The sequence below is a fragment of the Ailuropoda melanoleuca genome, chromosome 16 (assembly GCF_002007445.2).
Source record: "Ailuropoda melanoleuca isolate Jingjing chromosome 16, ASM200744v2, whole genome shotgun sequence".
Classification (NCBI taxonomy): domain Eukaryota; kingdom Metazoa; phylum Chordata; class Mammalia; order Carnivora; family Ursidae; genus Ailuropoda; species Ailuropoda melanoleuca.
The window spans coordinates 19,059,414-19,082,249 of record NC_048233.1 but is presented as its reverse complement, the minus strand read 5'-3'; the positions used below and the strand labels follow the sequence as shown (position 1 = coordinate 19,082,249).

Here is a 22,836-nt window from a genome sequence, read left to right as displayed (position 1 = left end):
TCAAAGGCAGGAGGGGAATTAGAGGGGCAGAGATGGAGGTAAGTTTGATGATGACGTTGCGGAGATCATTTGCTGGTCATAAAAAGCACCTGACTGGTTTGAAGCCTGAGAAATAGAAAAGATTGTGAATAATTTTGATGGGAATGTACAGGTGCAATATAAAGTGTGGGGCTGGTTCAAGATTAGGAATGTGGAAGGTGGAGGGGTGAGGATTTTAGGGATTTGAGTATGCTGGCTAGACATTAGACTGAATAGTCTCCCAGGATGGAATTTTCCTCAGGAAACATCTCTAAGTGAGACCAAAGAAAAAGCCCTGTAGCATAGGGTTGGAAACCACGATTCAGGACGACCCAAATATATTCATCACTAATTTGTTGGTTTTGAAGTAGTGCTTAATCTACCTAACTGTACTATTACCTGGTATACAACACTCCTTTGCCAAATCCCTTACTGATATCTGTTTCTTTTTAATTTAATAAAACTATCAAAATTTTGACTTTTTCACATTTTTAGTAAGACTATATTAGCTTTCGGTGATCACAGTGGTTCTATTTGTTAAGTTGTCCTTGATTTTTGTTATGGGTCACATCCACTTGACTGTCCTCTGAAGTTCTATCAGTATACAGGGAATGTGATTCAATACATGGAAATTTATTGTATTCATATTCATTTCTTACAGCAAATACCCGGTCAGTTTAGAAACATTTTTACAATGGTTTATAATTACTTTAATATAATATATATATAAATATATTATAACATAAAACATTGCTTTAAATACATAAACGCAATCTAATGTTGCATAATACCTGTTACTTTGGAGAGACCCTGAGCAAATTTGCTACAAAAATAATGTCTTTGTGTAATGCCACATTCCTTTTTTTTATTATCGTATATGTATTCTTTGTACTACAGATAGCATTATAGTGCTGAAGATCTATTTAAGCTATTAGCTATACTTATTTAGAATGGCTGCTTCTGTGTACATACAAGATGTGCCTATAAAATAATGAGGCTACAACTACCTACAAAATTCAATATTACTAATCAGTCCCACTTGGAGTTTTCAAAGAGATAACATTGCATGAAAGACCAGAAGAACAGACCACATTAAAATTTTCTTGCATATTCAAGGGTTACTTATGTTGGAGACATCAGTCTTATGGTTGAAGATATTTTGTCAACAGGTGGCAAATATAAAAATATGTAATCAAAAATAAATTTTTCCTATGTTTTCTTATATTCTTTTCTCCCTAGATGTTTCTTCTGGCAATAACATGTGCATTTGTATCCAAAACACTATCTGGATCTTATATGAATTCCATGATCACACAAATAGAGAGACAGTTCAACCTCCCTACATCTCTAGTTGGATTTATTAACGGGAGCTTTGAGATTGGTAATGAATTATTTTTACATTACTTCTCTTTATATTTTATTTTATCTATGAAGCTAGTCTGAATTTTATTCTCCTTATTTGCAATTTTAGGACATCTGATCTGACTGAATAACATGTTTTCCAAACTGAATGAATAGCCTTGTTAACTTTGGAATATTCTTAGAAACAATTCATTTAAATATTATCCCCCAAATAACACCTAAATGTTGCCACACATCCCACCATTGGACTTTTTATTCTAATTGTTTTTTGGTAATGTAGCAGAGTATTTAGAATTTTTATATTTAATCTATCATTTGATAATTCTTAAAAGCTCTATCTTCCTATTTAAAAGATATATATCATAGAAAACAAAGGAATCTGTTTTCTAAAGGAAAATACAAGTATTTTTCTTCTCCTGCTGTTTCTGAGAGGTTAACAATTCTTCTTTCTAAGTGCAGAGGGAAAAAGAATCTGTTTTCACATCTTCCTGAATTTATTTCAGAATAGACTCTAGAAAAGAATAAAATCGATTCTTACTGTCTGATTTTTGTGGAGGACTGGGAAGATGTGAAGAAATGGGAAGACTGAGGAAGAGAAAGAGTTCTCCTATAAACAAAGCTGCATAGAAAAATGAGTGCCATTCTTTCACAGTTTTAAAGTAGCTTCTATTTCCTCCAAGGTGAAAGTTACCTTTAATACCTGGAAGAAAAATCAGGATTGAGGAGAGGCAAAACTGAAATGGGTGATGCTTGGTCTTGTCTCCTAGTGTTTAGCCACCCCTCCCCCCAGACCCAACTCTGCACCACTTGTGTGCTGGATCCTGGTGATGGAATTAGAAATAACTATACAGTCCTGCCTGGACTCAGCTCACAATCTAATGGAGGGCATTGATGTACAATAATAATTTTAATTGAAGGTAGTAAGTTTGGTGGCATCAGGGACACAGCCTTAATTAGGGAAGATGTTGAAGGATGAGTAAAATGTTTTCTAAGTGACGAAGCGGGGATGAGTGTGAAGGGAATTCCAACAGAAGAAGCATAAGGGTGAGGTAGCATAGTAATTTGTATGGGGAGTAACATTCAGCCCAATATTAGTGACTCACAAAGCTTATGTGGGAATTATTAAGATATGAGTCTGGAGAAATCGACAGGGGTGAGAAATGAACTATGGTTAGCCTTGTGTGCTTGCTATGAAACTTGCATAAAATAAAAATTATAAAAGTAAAAAGAAACCCCATTTTATTTGAATAAAGTCATCAAAATATTAAAACAACTTGTCATATAGTAATATTTGTGCTCACCAATACACTAAATATAATTTCTACACTAATTTTTTTAAGTAATAATAGGGTTAATATTTTGAGGTGTCTACAACAACTATAATGTCATATGCAAATATCTATAATTTCTATTGGTGACAATCTGTGACAAAATCGTAAGTACTGTTAATGATACCACAGTTTGTATCTACTCTCACTACCAAGGAAAATGCTAATATTAATTTTAATTAAAACTTAGTGAAAATAAGGATGTAACATTTGTTCTCACTCAAGTTCATGGAACCCCTGATTTCTATCTGTGGACTTCTTGGAGGTTTGTTTATACACTGCTTATTAAGATTAAGAGCACCTATTTAAAACAAAGCTCAGATTTGCTTTTAAGCAGGGCCATGCTTGTGGCTATGTTAGAGATACGTTTGAAGGTGGCCAGCCAACCAGAGAGGATCCTAGCAGGCCAACACAAAAGCACAGGAGAGACATATCTGGGTCTGAGTTAGGATCATACTGGTAGAAATACAGAGAAGAGGGTGACCTAAAAAATATTTAGGGGTTAAGTTCCTGAGAACTTAGTGACAGATTGGATGTGGCAAATGAGAAAAGCAGGAATCCCCAGGTTACAGCTTGGGCGGTGGAGTGGATACAGGTGCTGAGACAGAGAATAGGAGAAGGGGGACAAGATTGTGGTGGTGGCAATGGGGATGATGATGAGTTCTGTTTAGGCAAATTATTTGTGGTATTAGCAGTGAGGCCTTTGAGTAATGATGTCAGCATGGCAGTTATATGAGCTAGAAGCATTGGAGGAACTATTTGGGCTAGAGCTACTGATTACTGAATAAACAGTTGTTAAAACTAAAGAACAGGTGAGGCTATTTAGGGAGTGGGTACAGGTAGATAAATACTATGGACAAAGGTGGATCTTTGAGGTGCACCAATACTTAAGGAACAGGTGGAAGAAAGGAACCCACAAAAGGGTTAAGAGAAGGAATAGTCAGAGAATTAAGAGGGGAAGCAGGAGAGAATGTTATGATAGATACCAAGGGAGTGGAAGTTTCCAAAAGAAAAATTTGTCAGCAGTCTCAAAAGCATAGACATATCCAGTTAAACAAGTATAGAAAACTATTCCCTGGGTTTTATGGTGTGATAATTGATGATCTTGGTGAGGGCACTTTTAGCTGAAGAGTAGATAGAGAAGATAGAAGACATAAAGAGCAGCGACTTTGGGAAAGAATAGAAGGGGAAGAAATGGAATCTGTGACTACAGGTGACTATTAGTTTAGAGAGAAACTAGAGAGTATCTGTAATGGATAGAGAGGGAGAGAGGGAGAGACTTAAAATGTGTGAGAGAGATTTTAATTCTTGGAGTAAGTTGCTGGAGAGAATGGGGGTGCCCAGATAGGGTGTTAGACCTTGGATGGTCAGATGGGCACCGCAACCACTGAAACTGAAGGAAGGTGGTAAAGCCATGAGGTGGGAAATATGACAGGCCCAAATTTCTTGACAAAGTAGAAAGTATTAACTATGGAAAGTGAGTAGTGATAGGTGGCTTGAGAAGAATGATGAAGATCTGAAATAACCGGTGAAGTGACAAGGAGAGGTAATTTACAGATGCCAATAAATGCATTCGTTTGTTTACCTTTCCTCAGTAATTTTTATAGACAGTGTTCTCCATACCCTTGATAAAATGTTATCCATTTCTATTCCCTCTCATAGTGATTATTTTACCAACAGAGAAAGGTATCTAGAAAAGCTCACCCTTACGTGGAGAGAAGGCTCTTCCTTTCTTCTCATTTAAAAAATGAATATGGATTTTGAACGGTGGCTTTCGAGAAATAATACCTTCAGCATGAATGGCTTTGATGACGGGGATTTTAGAAACCTAGGGAGGACAATGTGGTGGCACTTGGTGGGGTCACCGTCCATATGAAACACTGTAGGTGCTGACATCTCTTCTCCTTACAAGGCAGACTAGAGAGAAGCAAATATGGAAAGAAAAGTCTTCAAAATATACACTACTGGTTCATTCCCCCTTCTGTTTACCCCCCCTTCCATGAGAGACTGTGGACTCTGGGAAACAAACTGAAGGCTTCAGAGGGAAGGGGAGTGGGGAATTGGGATAGGCTGGTGATGGGTATTAAGGAGGGCACATATTGCATGGTGCACTGGGTGTTATATGCAAATAATCATGGAACATAGCATCAAAAACTGGGGATGTACTGTATGGTGACTAATATAACAAAATAAAAATTATTTAAAAAAATAAAAATAATTTAAAATTAAAAAATTTAAAAAAGGTCATACAAAATATACACTACTACTTGGAAAATTATTAACAACTTGAGAGTTTTTTACATTTTTATAATTCTCAAGCTCATCACAGAGGTTTTCCTTATGTAGTGTAGGATCAGGGAAAATATTGATTACTGAATTTAAAATGTATCATATGAAAACTTCCTCATGTGTTTGGTTCTTTCATCCTTTTACGCCATTTTTATCAAGGGCTTGTCCATCGTAATGGAGCCTCCCCAATTAGTTTCTTTATCCTTAAACTTCATCCTAAGACATGGATAAACTTTTCATTGAATTTACTTCCCATAGCAAGACTTACTTCTAAGACCCAGTTGGAGAAGTGAGGAACTACTATTTTTTACTTCTAAGGAGAGAAGTAAAAATAAACATAGATCTCTGGCTGGTTATATTGGCCAATATTTAATTATATTTAAATAATGAGTTAAAACATATATCTATCTGAATTTGACTTTGGTTTCTCTTTTCAAGCACGGAGCAGACATAGAGGGAAAGGCCAGAGGTGACTTTGGCATCCAATTTTTCTAAGCTACATAATCACACACAGAATCTTTAACATCTCTCAGAACCATTGTCCCGTCCCTTCCACCGGCTTCTCTTCTTCTGCCCTCTTTAAATGTTGGTGTTCCACAGAGATCTGTTTATGAATTTGTCGACATTGTGTAACAGAGTCCTTCTTCAAGGCAGGAGTTGTGTCTTATTCATTTATTGCTTCATGCATTCCTAGCACCAGTCCTGGTATTTGAGATAGTTTTTATATAATAAATGCGATAGTAAATGACTGGATGAAGCTAAGCTATTGTTCATACTTATTGAAATATTCATTTTTTCATCTCAATTTTTTCCTAGGAAATCTTCTGTTGATTATATTTGTGAGTTATTTTGGAACCAAATTACATAGACCTATACTGATTGGTGTTGGATGTGTGGTTATGGGCCTGGGGTGTTTCTTACAATCTCTACCTCATTTCCTCATGGACCGGTAAGTATTCCAGTTTATGATGACTTTTTAAGTTCAACTTTTGACTGTATGGAATGAAACTTGAAATTCCCTTTCTAGGAGCAATACTTCCTAAAAGCACAGGGTACCGCAATGGGAGCTGAAAGATGCAGATTCCATTCTGCCAGTCTGTTTGCTCTGGGCTGCCTTGCTTCACTTACAGAGTCACATTTTGTCCATCTATGAAACAGAGATTTGGGGTTTTATGGAGTAGAGTCTGATGAAAAGATTTTTAGGACCTGGTAAAATGTGGGTTTATTCTTTTCCAGGGATTATTTAGACACTTCTAATTACAATGAGGTTCTGTTGACTTGTATGTAGGTCACTAAGAAACAGGCCAGTCTGAAGGTTGATTTTTATTTTAATTTTTACCAAAGTAATGTGTGCACCAACTTGTAAAATTAAAATTATATTGAAAAAAGAGTTTTCCCCTGCCCCTTCAACATTGTCCATATTACTGCTTTCCAGGAGTAACTACTTGCAACTCTTTTAGTTCTTTCTTCGGCTATTTGCCTCCTTGGTTCTAAGTAAATGTTCATCCTTTTAGTTGTTAACACTTTTGTGTTATATAATATATATTGATCTTCTGCTATAAAATTATATTCACTATTTCCATGTGTATGACTATGTATCTTTCACTGTTGAACCATGCCATTATTCCTTTCTTAAATCATTTTTGTTTTCCTTGGATTTAATAATTGTTATCTTTTTATTTGAGTCATTTTCTTTTATCTCTCACTAATCATCACTAAACACTCCACTGATAGGGCAACATCTCAAAATGCTCATACATATCACAAGGTTTCATTTTTGTCTTAGAGATACCTCTATGTCACCATCAATTCTCTGTCTACAATCTGAACTGGAATCTCCCTAGGCTTCGTGCATGGCTCCTTCCTTGAAATTTTCCCTTATCGTTGCCCTTGGGAATTTGCTTTGCCTCTTTACTCCATTCTGTTAACTTATATCCCGGATATCATATCTTCTTCCCTTTTTACTCTCACTCCTTTCTGTGGAAAACATAAACCAATAGGTTTCTGAAAAAGTGTGTAAGGGAAGTAGAAATTTTAAGACCATGGATGTCTGAAAATATTCTCTTCTACTCTCACATCTGATTGATAGCCTGGCTGATATAAACTTCTAGATTGGAAATATTTTCCTATGGATTTTGAAGATGTCGTTCCAATTTTTTCTAGCTTCCAGTGTTACTATTGAGAATCTTATGCCACTCTAATCCCTGTGACCGTTTCTTTTCTCTGGGAGCTATTCAGATTTTCTTTCAAGCTCCAGCGTCTAGATTCATGATAATTACCTTGGTGTAAGATAATTTGGAGAAGTTATGTGTTAATGATACACCACTTCCCCATTTTCTCTTTCTAGAACTACTGCTTGAATTCTATACACCCTGGATTAAGTCTATATATTTCTCATCTTTTTTCTCCAATTTTCTATATCCTTGCCTTTTTGTTACTTTTTGGGAGACACCTTTATCTTCCAAAGCTCTGAATGAATTTCTAACTTTTGCATCACATTTTTAATTTCCAAGGACTCTTTTGTTCTTTGAATGTATCTTTTAAGGAACATTTTGTTCTTCTTTCAGAATGTAATGTGTTTTTCCATCTAATTTTTCTTTATCTCTTTTCATTGTCTCTGTTTCCTCTGAGTGTACAGTTTTTATTTGTTTTTGTCTCTATCTTAAATGTTATAGGCTTTCCCCATATAGCTGGTGGTTCTTGGTTATCTATTCATATTTAAGAGAGAGGAATAACAACAACAAGCTAACTGGAAGTTCTGTGTATGTGTGTAAGGCTTAATTAATGGAAGACTTCCTTGTAGGGTGATTGTACAGGGTCTGGCTATTTTTAGGTGGCTTGGAACTGCCCATAAACTGTGAGTTATCTTAGGCAGTGATTCTCCAATCCGTTTTCTGGCAGATGGAAGCTTGGCTACCAGCACATGGGAGTGGGCATCTCATTTTTCAGTATGTAGATTTTTCTAACCTAATATCTGCAGTTTTTAGTATGGCTTCCCTGTCCTCAGCGTCTATTTAGTCTCTAGAGACAAAGGCCATATTCAGTTGAAATGGCAGCAGATGTCTATAAGGGCTCAACTGCTCCTTATACAAACTTTAAACAATCCTCTTTTGGGACCATGCATACTCTCACTTTAGAAGTATCTTGTTTCTTGCCTGAAGCTCTCCAGGTTTGTGTGGCATGTGTTTAGTTGCTCTCCTATAGTCACTTACTCAGGGTTGTGCTTCTCATATCTATGAATTCAGTGATCATTCACTTATCTGCTTTTCCATTTTCAAAATCCTATTAAACTCTCTCTTCTTGTCAAATCTTCCCTTCTCTTTATCTGCTTGGCATTATGTCTTTTCCTTTCCCATTTTAAAATCCATTTACTACCATTTTGCTGATGTTTGGGGAATGAATAGACATGGAATGAATTATTGGGTTTGAGTAGGTAATTTAAATGAAAAAATAATTTAACTTTCAGATATTTCTAAAGGGATCAGAGTTTTCAAGGCAAAGAATTTCTACTGTTCTTTTGTTTCCGTTCCTATCTTATCCTATCCTTTCCCATCCTATCCAAGACAAAGGCAAGTAATATTCAGCTATTATTTTCATTTCTTTTTATACTCTGCTAAAGATATTCTTTTTTTTTTTTTTTTTTTTTGTCTGANTCTGAAGCTTCTGTGTCTCATGGGATCATGGGTGTGGAGACAGAGGCTTTTGTCCATGATTCACAACCAAGTTATATGTGTATGCCTGGGCAGTTATTCTAAGGGGAAGGTATTTTAACCCTTTTTATTATGTTCTATAACATAGTAATTAGGACTATTGGTGACATCTAAGCATAACACTCTTTAGCTCATTTGAAACTCAGAAAGGCAAATTTTCTTTGGCTTTCTCTTATCTGATAGAAATATAGAAACCAACCCAGTCCAATTTCTAACAAAGAGAGCTGGACATATTTTCCTCCATTGTTGCAGCATGTAATTTTCATTCTGAGAAAGGGCACGTGGATCTTGTGGTAATTTGCCTAAGATAAATGGTCATAGTTTATTAACACTTTTGTTCTCAGGAGAAAAAAAAAAGTCATTACATTGTGCCGCCACAGTGTTTGAGATTCTCCTCAGGTTTCTCATTATGATGGGTACATGTTTGTTTCTCTGAGGGCATTAATAAACATGTGAAGGAATTATTGTTTGGCTTCTCAGAAAGTGGGAGACTTGTTTTGTTGTGCTGTTTATTCCCCCCAAAGCCTTTAATTATGCTTTGTTGAGTCTATTATTTTTCTCGGTTTTTGTTCCTTATCCCACAGTAATTATTTCCAGGAAATGATCACCTAAGAAACCACTGACAGTTGATGTCAGATGATTTAAAAGGTGGATCATCCACATACAGATAATTGAAAGCTAGCTGTCAAGGGACTGTGCATTGACAGTGAGTGGCAAGTTCTTTTTGATGATATAAATTTATGAAAATTTGGTGGCAAAATGAAAAGAAATATTTCCTGGATTTGGATGTTGTGTCTTAAGTGAAGCAGGAGTTAATAATCTTCACAATGTTCACGTTGTCTTCATTGGCTCCATAACATCACCATGTTTTCCCTGTGTTCATACAGATATGAATATGAATCTACAGTTTCAGTTTCAGGCAATTTGTCCTCAAACAGTTTCTTGTGTATGGAAAATGGAACCCAGATTTTCAGGCCAACAGAAGATCCATCAGGTTGTCTGCCTCATTGTATTGTACTCTGTTCAGTGAATTTGTAACTGAACACTTTCTGTTGAGGGGATCTGAATGTTATTGAGTTTGGTTAAGAGAGTAAGGTCAATGAACAAAAGAAATTTTATTTTTTCCAGAGATTTTGGGGGAGATCATGGAGGGAAATAGAAATGGCTCATAATTTAAATGTTATTCCTCTTATATTTCAATATACTTGATAAGAACGCCTTATCTATTCTTTGAAATGGTTGTTTAAAAATAAGTCAAAGATATCCATCCAAGGACCACTTAAAGTTAATTCCACAGAGGAAAACATCTTAGAAAGATGGATTTATGCTGATGATTTGTAAACGAGTAATAGAAATAGAAACAAAAAGATTTGTGTTATAACACTGATCTTCTATAGCAGAGAAAGCAGGCAAATATGCTACAACTCTGATTTACTCTATTCTCTTTCTGCTGAACTACGAACTTCTCTTTCTGCCCTACTTCTTCCTCTTTACCAGAGATACTAATTTATAGTCTGACACAATAGCGGTGCTTTTTCTGGCTTCCTGCAGTCCGAGGCCCCAACATACCAGCTTCTGCTCCTTCTTGTGTTAAGGGACCTATATAATCTTCTGGTGATGCTTAGTCTGGAGGTAACCCATTGATTTATCTCAGACCAGAACTTCTTTTCCTCTGATGGGGACATTTTTTTATGCTGGATTCATATCAGTGGGAGTTACATTGGTTCCCAAGGCTGGGAATTTCACTGCTGGCATGGAATCAGAGGAAACTAAACAGTCTCAAGGAGTGTAAGAATAGCTGCCTCAGAAACTCTAAGCCACAGCAACTCCCTGGGGAAACAAACAAACAACAAAAAATACCCAGTGACATCAATGGTGGCCTATATTCTCTTCCTTAGCTGACTTTTGCCAAAGACTGACCTATTTTCTATTTTTTTTTTAAATCTGCATTGTAGCAGATAAATCAAAACCTTCCCGGTCTAGTGAATCTCCAGAAAAGTACATTAATTCTTTGATCACCTGACATGTTAAATTTTGTCCTGGAGTAGGCCTAGAATTTGCTTATCATCTCTAGACACAAGTCACTGTGCTCACCATAAAAAAAAAAAAAAACACATGAATACCCAGAAATGGGCATTGATTTTCTGGACTGGGAACGACTGAGAGATAAATCTCACAAGACATTTCCAGGCCCAGCTGTGCTCAGGAGCCTCTCATCTGTGGGTAACTGGGCAGATTATAGGGGACAAAAATAAGTTGTCATTCTCTTTCCTGAAAACATGACCCAACAGACTGTCCTCCTGGCTTGATAGCTATATTAGCTTAGAACAGAATTGGCTGTTTTCAGACAACTGTCTATCTTTCTCCCTTTCAATTCCCTTTGGCTTACTCTTTGTTATTCTGCTAGTCAGTGCTGCTCCAAGGATTGGGGTGGTTTCTCTGTTAAAAATTATTTGGTGGTTACAGTGTGCGTAGGTTCTATGGAGAAAATGTGATTACTAACCAGATAAATATTGTTAGTTTCTATAAAGTAATGAGAGCTGTAGAGAATTCAAACTTCAATGAGATTCTTATTTAAATCTTACAGTATCAATTCTGGGGAGAGATATTTGTGTTCATTTTTTTTTCTCTTCCCTATGTTAGTACAGAAGTGGGGTAGTTCTCAGAGCAGCTAACTGGGTTCAGTAGTTGCTGGTAAACTGTCTCTCTGGAGGGAAAAAAGTTCTGGCTTTTAGTGTTTGTCAATTTCTGTGGTGTAAATACTGCCATCAAACTACCAATGTGTTGCCATTAAATACTAAATTGAAAAGAGATATGTATACTACTCATCTATCCCAACCTAGTAGGAACTGGCTCCAGCATACCACTTATATTTGGCCATACCTACAGACTCTGTCAGAAAATGCAAATGGGATGGTCCAATGATACATTGCTGACATAGTAATATAAATCATTGACAAGATGCCATGTCACATGAGAACTGTGAAATGTTTACCAAAAATCTAAAATTAAGTATTGCTGATACTTTACTACCTAAACACTAATACAATATCTTTTTTTTTCTTTTAATACAGAATGCATGAAAGAAGTTAAATCATTAATGTGGGTGTATGTACTAGTAGGAAATATCATACGTGGAATTGGTGAAACTCCCATCATGCCTTTGGGTATTTCCTACATAGAAGATTTTTCCAAATCTGAAAATTCTCCTTTATATATTGGTGAGTTTGAAAATCTGCCTTAGCCTTTTTTCAGAAAAGAAATTTCCTTAAGGGTGGATGTCAGTTATTTGGACTCAGTTATTTCCAGAATGACAAGGAGAGTACTTTGGCACAGCTGGCCATCAATAAAAGTTTACTGAATTGAGCTAACTTCAAATAAGCTACTTTTCTAACTCTGCTTTTTGCTATTAAAAATACCACTCATCTAGTGCCCCTGGAGTTTTCTTTGACTCGTCCAATTCTTTGGCACCACTCTATATCAAGTCTGTTAAGTGATTTACCAATGTTTTCTTTAAAATGTCTCTTATATTCAAAATCTTTCTCACTATTTTCATTATCTCTATTTTTGTGTGGGTCCTCATTACTTCATCTGTAGATTATTATAACATCTTCATTGGTCATGTTATCACTAGCATTTTTCTTTCAATTTTTTATACACATTCTTACAGTATATTTTTTCTCAAATATTGTTTTAATCATGTCTTCTCTACCATGTCTATAAAACATACAGGCTCTTTCTTTACTAAATCTGGTATCTCCACTTATTACTCAGTCTATTTAGTTTCTTCACAATCTCTCCAAGGTAGTCAGGCCTTTTCAGATCCTTGACAAATATCTGGTTCATATTTTGGTTATGTTTCTTGAAATTTCCTAAGCTAAAATCCATCAATGTCACCTCCCACAATAACCAAAATAAGATCTACTTTCTTATGTTGTCTTCCAATCTCCTACATGCTCTTAATTTATTATGAATAGCTTATTTGTATTCTTTAGTTGTTGCATCTGTTGTTACTTACAAAAGTGTAACTTTTAGTCTAGAGACATTTTGCTATTAGTGTAGACATATATTTTAAGAACCACAAATGTCAGAGAGGATGAAAGAAGATCAGAACAGAGCTACACATAATTGAGATAGATCAAAATATTTAGAAATCCTTACTTACTCCAAGAAATTTTTGGCCCTTTTTGATGACTCATTGATTTGCAATAAGTTTTTTCGATGTTTTTCTTTTCTGTCCTTTCAAATCCCTTCACATACTTATCTCGAAAGAATGCAAATGCTTGCCTGCAATAAATTAACAAACACTTTGTTATAATCTGTATTTTTTATTCAAGAAATACTAAGGTATATAATATATGGAAATAATAGTAATAATCTCTATATGTACTAAGATGAATAAGACATAGTCCATATAAGGTTTAGTATATAAATAACTACATAATTATAAATCAACCAAATCTGATAAATACCTGTGTGTACTTAAATTTGAAAAAAATTAGACTTAAAAAATGAAATAAAGTGCACATGCATGTAATTAAATAACTATAAATCAGTAAGCTATACAATGGAAGAAAATAGTTCCACGTATGGCTCTGAAGTTTAGGAGAGAACATAAAAGCTAGAAATGAATTTTGGGAATCACTTATATGGAGAAAATAACTGAAATTGAGAGAGAGAAAGGACTTTGCCATGGGAAGGCATATTTAGTGAGAAATCCTAGGATAAAACACTAGGGAACACTTTTAGTTATTGAGCAGAATAGGAAGAAGAAAAACCAAAGGAGTAGTCACAAGGAAAAAGTAAACAATAAATGTATAATTTTGTGAAAGTATTAGGGGAAATGTCAAAAGAGGAGCTATCCTGCAATGTCAAATAACATAAAGAGTTACGAGAATGGAGACCAGAAAAGGACACCAAATAAGCGGCAAAAAGAACACTGGTGCAACCTGCAAGTATTTTGAGAAGAATGTGGAAGGATTTGAGTAGATTCAGGAAGTGGTGAGGATGTAAATGGAGAGTGTAGTGAAAGGAAAAAAAGAAGGGTGGATGGGAGCTATTGTAATCAGTGAATAAGGGAGCCTGAACCAGCACACAAAAAAAGTCATGTTTAATTGAGCAAGACCTCAGAGAAGATAGAAGGGGTTGAGGTCAAGAAGTCTGGTCTGTGTTTTGGGCGGTGGGGGCGGGGGGCTAGCCTATGGTACCATGGAGAAGGCAGAAGACATCTTTTGAAGTAAGGAGGAACAAGTTGAAGAAGTTCATGCCTGGGTTTTCAGCAGCGGGGATGGCTCAGCCTCAATCCTGAATTGTAGATAAGGCATGAGCTCACGGATGATGAAATTCTAGATGAGTACGAAGTTGTGAGGGGAGAGGGGACTGAGGAAAATGAGACAAGAATGTGAAGGATAAGAAAGGAGATCATGATGAAAGACGAGAAGTATCAATAACAGTGAGGACATAGCCAGACGAGGTTTCAAGTCAGAGATCTGGGAGTGAAGGTTTTCTGAGGAACATGCCACAAGAAATTTCTCAGAACGTGGTGTTGGTCTAGAATTCCTCCAAAAAATGTGCCTATGGGAAGTAGGAAAAGACTCTCACTGTGTTGTGGTGTCAACAGCATGATCCAAGCCTGTGCTGCTACAGCGGATTTTACCTGAGATTTATCACGCAAGAGAATTTGGAGACCTAGAGAAAGTGGTTTTAAATTTTGAGGTTCTTTTTTTCCACATTAACAGAAACAAACGTGTTACTTATATGTACACAAAGCTTAATTTTCTTACAAATTGAAAGTTTAAGGCAAACATATCTGAGGCAAAAACAATGCAGTCTTCAGACTTTTCATGGAATTAGGACTCTTTGTGTGGGTGTATAACTATACTATAACTTTATGTTTTCATTTATTTTTAGGGTTTGTAGAAACAGGAGCTATCATTGGTCCTTTGATTGGACTTTTGTTAGCATCATTCTGTGCAAATGTTTATGTTGACACTGGATCTGTGAACACAGGTAATTCAATAAAATTTATTTATAGTGTCTAGAATACACAAATCACCTTCAGTTATGCTATCACAGGTAGTTCTTGCTTTAGTGGGTCGACTTGGTGGGTCGACTAATTCCTCTTTTCAGGTGTGTGAACTGGAGGAAAGGAGTTTAAATAAGTTTTAAAATATTTCCTACCAGTGAACAGGAAAACAAGTTAAAATGCTGACCTTCTGAATCAAAAACCAGTGCTCTTTCTCTTGTGTCATAACCATGTGTCCTTTTTTCAAGAGATATAAAGACAATGTTGGTCTGAATTTCTTCTAATCAAATAATCATTTATATGTAATTAAATAGAGCTTGTAGTTATTTAATAAGTATCTGTTTATAAATTCCCTACAGGAGAGGACAGAGAGCCAAAATAATTTATTTCTAGGCAATATTGTAATAACATATTGTTAGGCAAATTTTATGAATGTCTAAATTATTTATAAATTCTGTACTTGGATAAAACCTGAGAACTGTAATATTAATTTTCTGTAGTTCATGCAGGAAATCGTGACAAGCTAATAAAAATGTGTATATTTCTTTACAGATGATCTGACCATAACTCCCACTGATACTCGTTGGGTTGGTGCATGGTGGTTTGGCTTTTTGATTTGTGCAGGAGTGAATGTGCTCACTGCCATTCCTTTTTTCTTTTTGCCCAAAACGCTTCCAAAGGAAGGACTAAAGAATGATGCAGACATCATTAAAAATGACAAAGAGAAACAAAGCAAAGAGGTCAAGAAGGAAAAGGATGGAATCACTAAAGGCAAATACAAAAATCTTAAATACTATATAATTTACTTTTTTTTTTAGAGATGTGTCTATATTTCAGTCTAACACTATATCATGCTAGGGTGCATTAAGACAATTTGTCAGTAATCAATAATGTCTAACAAGTCTGAGTCTTCCTGTGTTACTACTTGGAAATGAGTCATATAATTTGGAAACCAAGTTATCTGTGATCAATAAATTTTATGTCAGTTTAGGCACTAAATAAATAAATTCCCACTTGCCTTCAAAAAATCTTTTTTGTAGAGAACACAGGTCTAATTTTAAAAAAAGAAATCCAAACAGAGAACAAAAGGAGGAAAGAATATACACTATTGCAAATAAATGTATAGTTCTGAAACAAAAACAAAAAAATGTTAGTTTAACTGTGAGCTTCCTGCAAGTTAATGCAGAAAAAGAAAACAAGTTAAGTCACATAACTCTCTACATTTGATAGAGAAAAGAATAATAATTCTTAAAGAGAAAGTGTTCTCCAAGTAGCATATTGTAAAAAAGAAAAACTCATCATATGGTGTATAATGCAGACAATATTGAACCACATAGTTTTCCAGCAAGCGCAAGGGCATATTTTATAGAACAGGTTTTTGTTTTGTTTTGTTTTGTTTTGTTTTTGATATATCTTCAATAAAAGCTCAAAGAATAATTTACAGAAAGTGTTTCTGTGGGAAACTAAGCTAAAGCAGTCTAAGTATTTCATGTTCAAGAACACAGATTCTCAAACTTGTCCATATATTGGAATTACCTGGGAAATTAAAAAAAAATACTGATGCTCAGAAATACTGTAGTATTTCCAGGAGGTTTGATTTAATTAGCATGAGGTATGGCCTGGGCCTTGGAATTCTTAAAGATTGTTCATTTACAAGGTGAAGAGGGACTCAGTCTCCTTATCTGTAAAATGGGTTAATAACTATTTATTATTACAGAGTTGTAGTGTGACGGTAAAGGAGGTCTGGCACATGTTACTATAATTACTGCTACTATTAATGTTATTATTGTTGATGTTGCTACTTCTACCACCACCCATAAATTATAAGACCAGTTTACACAGAATTTTTATTGACAATTATACAATCACTTAAACTACTATTAAACATAATACTTCTCAGATCATTAGAAGCCAATTCAGAACCTTTCAAATTCCAGAGTGGTCATGATTATATTAACAATTCCTTTGGAAAGGTTGATATGGACTGATAGAAGATTTTCATATAGAATGTTGCTTGTGATCTGCAAGATCAGTTTTCACAACTAGGAAAGAGCTGAGCTTAGCGTGAAACATATAGAAAAGAGATTTGAACTACTGAGACTTATCTACTAGGACAGAGATATCAAAAATCATGGAAACCAGGGGTTTGTATTTTAAAAGATCTCCAGGTGGTTTCATTGTGTATCCAGTATGAACTATTGGCAGGACCAAACTGTTGTTCTCAGGAAGTAGAAAAATACCCGGTACTTGAGAAAAGTATATCCCATGAATTCCCACATATATTAAATGGTTAGGAACAATAATATAAATATTTGAGTATGAACTTTATCAAGTTTATCTCCTTCTAAACTTTAAAAAACAGAAAAAGCATCTTTCATTCTAGATGAACTCTAGAAAAGAGAGGATATTAATAGAAGGAAAAAGAGAAGGGGGAAAAAAAGGAACTGGTGTGAATGCAGACAATATTTCGTTCATGTTATAGTTTTTCCTTTTTTTTTTTTTTTAGAGGAAGAAAAAAAATATCCAAATTTATTTTAACCTTGACAAAGACATTAAAAGAAAAGAAAATTACAAACCAATATTCTTCATTCCAAAAATCCTTAAAAAATATTAGTAAAGTAAATCAAGCAATATATTTAAAAGATCATCATGATAACTGAGTTTTATCCTAGAAAAGCAGGGTTATTTTGACATAATCTCTAATTCTTTTTTTGACATGATCTCATTCCCTCTAATATGTTGAAGGGAAGAAGAGTACATATTCAACACCACATTGTCCTGTAGGTCCTAGCTAGTACAGCTGGGGGAAAAGAAAAGGAGAGAGAGAAAGAAAAGGAATATATAAATAAAAGCATAATAAAATGATACTTATTTTTAGAATGGCATAATTATATCAAAAATGCAAAGCAAAGACATCTATAAAGAAATTGCTAGAGGGGCGCCTGGGTGGCTCAGTCAGTTAAGTGTCTGACTTCTGCTCAGGTCATGATCTCAGAGTCCTGGGATTGAGTCAGTGTTGGGCTCCCCACTCGGCAGAGAGTCTGCTTGTCCATTTTCCTCTCCCTCTGCCCCTCCCCCCGGTCATGCTCTCTCTGTCTCTCTCTCTCAAATAAATAAACAAAATCTTAAAAAAATTACTAGAAATAACAAATTAATTTAACAAGATCATTGGATTAAAAAAATCAATATAAAACATGAATGGAATTTCTGTAATATACCCTGGAAAAGGTTGGGGTTTTTTTTTTTTTTTTTGGTACTCTATATATTACAGAAATTCCATTCATGTTTGTATATTCAAAGAAAGACAATTATCATATGGTTTCACTCACATGTGGAACATAAGGAATAGCACAGAGGATCATAGGTGAAGGGAGGGAAAACTGAATGGGAAGAAATCAGAGACGGAGACAAACCACAAGAGACTCTGGAGTCAGGAAACAAACTGAGGGCTGAGGAAAGGGAGATGGGTGAGGGGATGGGGTAACTGGGTGATAGGCATTAAGGAGAGCATGTGATGTGATAAGCACTGGGTGCTGCATGAAACTAATGAATCATTGGACACTACATCAAAAACTAATGATGTACTATATTTTAGCTAATTGAATTTAAGTTTAAAAATAAAAAATTAACTTATTTATAATAATTTCAAAAAATCAGAAATGTAGGAATAAATTTAACACACATGTAAAAAGTCCACACTGAAAACTAGATGATATTGCTAACAGAAGTGGAAGTTCAAACTAAATTGAAAAATATGCTAATGAATGGATTGAAAAACTTAATTTTTAAGAAGTTATTTCTCCTAAATAAATCCAAACTTTCAATGCAATTCCAATAAAACATTAGCAAAATTTTTTTATGGAAATTGATACAAAGATTCTAAAGTTTATGTGGAAATGAAATCCATATTATGTACACCTTGACTAGTCAAAACCTTTTTGAAGAAGAAATACCTATTTGGAGGATTTTCCTACCAGATTTCAATGCATATTGTAAAACTAGAATAATTAAGACATGATCATATTAGAATTAGGATTAAAAAATAGCAGTGGCACAAAATAGGCATTCTAATGAAACATGGAACATTGCATCAAAAACTGGGGATGTACAGTATGGTGACTAATATAACAAAATAAAAATTATAAAAAAAAGTCTAGATTTACAAATATGCAATCAATTGGCTTTTGTCAAAGGAGTCATATTCAATCTCAGGGGAAATTCATTTAAGGAAATAGTGCTGGAACAAATAATCATATAAAAAAATAAACATTGATCTTTTCTTCATACACATAAACAGTAATTTGATTTGGCTCATGGAACAAAATGTAAAATTTAAATTTATACATCTACAAGAAAATATAAGACAATATTTTTACAAGTGTAGGATTGGGCAAAGATTTCTTAGACTCAAGAAGCACTAAATATAAAAGAAAAAATGGTAAATTGGATTTCATTAAAATTGAAAATGTTTGCTTATCAAAAAAAGTATTAAGAAAGTGGAAATCGAGCCAAAGAGTAGGAGAAAATATTCTCAAAATATATATCTACAAAGGACTAATATTAAGATTATATGAAGAATACCTACAACTTAAGAATGAAAGGGAAAATAATACAGTTAGAACATGGGGAAAAAAGCATTGAACAGATATTTTACCAAATTTTATATAAGAATATCCACAGAGCATCTGGAAAGGTGCTGGGTGCTACTGGATCGCTGGGAAAATGCATGGAGATATACACTCAGTATTTGTATATTTCACTGCAGGCAAACGATGTGTCAATAAAATGCTCTTGGCATTTTTAAAAAAAAAAGAAGAAAAATTAGTTATCAGGATACTGCTGAAATCCGGTGAAAGATGATGGTGGCCTGCACCATTGTGGAGGTAATGGGAATGGAAACATTTACAGATATTTAAGAAATATTCAGAAAGTAGTATTGATAAGAATTTATGATTAATTTGATGCTAGTGCTTAAGATGGCACATTCAGGGCTTTTTCTTATAACCAAACAAAGAAGATGCAAATGAAATGTTTCATTAGAACCAATGAGGAATTCCCAGAGCTGGGTCTCACCTGCGAGACCAACCATTTCTCTGCTCTGTACAGACATCAGAAATTTCCCAAATAAGAGGCTGGAAATGAGATTGGAGGAAGCTGCAAGCAGAAGGAAGGAGGTAGAGGGAAAAGTGGGCAGTCGCTTCAAGACTGAACGTCTTTTGGTACTCCAGCCTACCCATATGCTCAGTTTACATGAACTCAGGTCCATGCCACATTTGCCTGTTGGTGGTGGCCCTTTGGCTAAAAATGGGAGCCTGTCTTTTTAACCAGACTTCTACCATTTATTAAGCCTTGCTTGCTCCCTCCACCAAATGTAAAACAAACATCCTCTTTCTCATCTCAGTTTCCGCCCGAACTTGTCCTACTTAATGAAAGAAAGGATGATGCCATGTCATTGTACAAAGAAGGCTCCCATCACTGACTACCTAACAAGTGGAGCCATTCTCCTGCTATGGTGAGAAGGGGAGGCTCTTGGGATCTCTTACAGAAAATGCAACCATGTAAACACGCTCTTTCTTGAAACTTAGTCTCTTCAAACCAGTTTGCTCTTAGTTATATGGACAAAGATGAGGACTTGCCTCAAAATGATTCTTGTGCTTTTCGTGATTTGAAAAAAATCCCTCATCATGAATTATACAACTTTAGGTTTTAATGGATTCATCTTATGATTCTTCAGTTGAATCTCTTTTAACTTATCTTTTTTCCACCACCATATAGGACTTATATATTCCTTAACTGATGTTCCTGTAGGGTTTTCACTCCATTTTATGTGTGGAATCATAAAAAATTAAAGAAAAATATGAGTTACTTGATTGGTTATCTGACTGCTGCTACATGGAGAATCTTTTTTTTTCTGGCTTAAGTTTTAGATATAAATTAAGGATATACTATAACATTTCTAAAAGGATTAACTTTGAAGTAGATTTGTCATTAAAAAGCGCATTATTGCTGATAAGGTTTTTATTTTTCAGGATTACCTAAGTGGGAAAACTCATAATTTTAGGATACAGTGAATCTTTGTTCAAGCGTACAAAACTTATTTTTAGCACAGAAGAGTACAGAAACTAATGACAAGCATCACTGAATATTGAAGATCTGCAGAAACTGAAAATCACCATGCATAGGAAATAAAAGTCTTCACAATAAAGTAAATAACATAAGGCATCTTACACAAAGAAACCACTTGTGAATTAGAATGATTCCTGACATGTAAAATAGAGCTTGTATGCATAACCAGATCTTAGCTAACTATGAGTCATGAGGAGACATTATAATAAGAAAATTCCTATATATTTGGTAAGCTTTTGTTAGCCCCTGTATCAATCATTGTGACAATCTCTTTCACCAGCCAGATTCTTCTTATTTCTATCCCCTTCATTATTCTTGGTGGAGAGTCTAATGAGCAGTGAAATGTCCAAAATGTAGGAAGCAGGAAGAAGTGAAAGTCCTTAATAAGTCAGCCTGGGAAAGTAAGTTCCTCCTAACATTTCCTGAAACAAACCAGAAGAGCCAATTATAGGAAGGAGACAATTTTTATCACAATGGCTTATGAGGATTCACTATAATTTAATTTACAACTCTTTCTAGAAAATGCCCTTTGGTAAATAAAAATCATGTAACCTCTTAAACTAAATTTACCTTAAGTAAAATTGCCAGTTAATTTTTTAAGAAAAAAGACAAACAGCATCTGCATTGTTACTGCTATCATGGGGATCTGGATAACTTAAAAAGAAAGAAAGAAAACCAAACAACTGGAGGATTAAAAATTTATCTGGGCAGGAGCCATCTCTGGAGATTTAATGCTAAAACCCTTCTGATGCAGTTGTAGAACCTCTCATTGAGACTTAAAAGCTCCAAATATAATAACGGCATAGACTGTCTCCCCAGCCGAGTGCACCTTCTATATCCATGACAATTCATATAATAAGACAGGGCAGGAGGAGGCATTCCTTTCACTATCTCTTTCCAGGGATCTTCTTCCCTTTGATAGGCCATGATAAGAAACTCAGTGTTCCCATGTCATATATTCCAAGTTCTAAAGTAGATCCTATACATATCAGATGTAATAACCCCAGCCTTTTCTCAATATGTACTTCTGTTTACAGACCTTATCGCAGGTCCCAGCTAAATTGTTTCCAGCCTTGAAGGGGAATGTTCTAAAAAAAAAATCTTTAGGGGGGACAAAAGTATAAAAGGGCAAAGTCATTATACAAATGTGAGGTCATTCAAAGCTTTCCTGCAGGGAAGAGATAAGGTATGAAAATGAGAGAAGGAAGACGTTTAAACTTTTCTAGCACATCTCAGATTATTTCAATTTTTTTGATAATGCCAGTGTATAATTATTAATGTTTTCTTATATTCACACACAATGTTCAACATATATCCTCTTTTGCCAAATCAAAAAGCACTCTATTTTTTGCTCTGTGCTTATATTTGCATTTCTTCTGGATAATTTCAGATATTTAGGCAGTCAACTCTAACCTAAAGTATACAATCATTTTTTTTTTCTTTTGGCTGCTTCAATGACTTAATAATTGGTCGAATACCTGCATTAATAACACTACTACAGGCTTTTCTCCAAAATGCCTCCCCACTTCACTAGTACTCTCCTCATTTGAGCAAAAAATCTTATAAAATTTCAAAATACTTGGTAACATGATTTTGTGGAGCACATTTGATTCCCAACCAGAAAAATTAGAAAATAAACAGAAGTTCTGAGAACTCTAAAAAGACAAGGCATATCATAGCAAATTTAAAAGAACAGAACTCATACAAATTATGTTCTTAGACAATAACTGAATTAAACCAGAAATCACAGTAGGGTACCTAGAAAATCTCAAAATATTTGGAGATTAAAAAGTATACTTCTAAATAACACATGGCTCAAAGAATTCTCAAGAGGAATTTTAAAATATTTTGAACTAAATGAAAATACAACTTATTAAAATTTATGAGCTAAAACAAAAACAGTAGAGGGAGATTTATGGCATTAAATGCATTCATTGGAAAAGAATAAAAATCTAAAATCAACAGTTTAAGCTTCAAC

The 22,836-nt window shown here is 34.8% G+C and overlaps 1 protein-coding gene across 1 annotated transcript in view; it reads left to right on the top strand.

Moving 5' to 3' along the window:
• Positions 1-22,836, top strand: part of SLCO1A2 (solute carrier organic anion transporter family member 1A2) — a 111,961-nt gene that overhangs the window by 59,426 nt on the left and 29,699 nt on the right. Inside the window, exons 4-9 of the mRNA XM_019807321.2 lie at positions 1,258-1,399; positions 5,814-5,946; positions 9,595-9,701; positions 11,782-11,928; positions 14,618-14,716; positions 15,285-15,503. Coding sequence (XP_019662880.1) covers positions 1,258-1,399; positions 5,814-5,946; positions 9,595-9,701; positions 11,782-11,928; positions 14,618-14,716; positions 15,285-15,503 — 847 coding nt within the window. The remainder of the gene's footprint in view (positions 1-1,257; positions 1,400-5,813; positions 5,947-9,594; positions 9,702-11,781; positions 11,929-14,617; positions 14,717-15,284; positions 15,504-22,836) is intronic.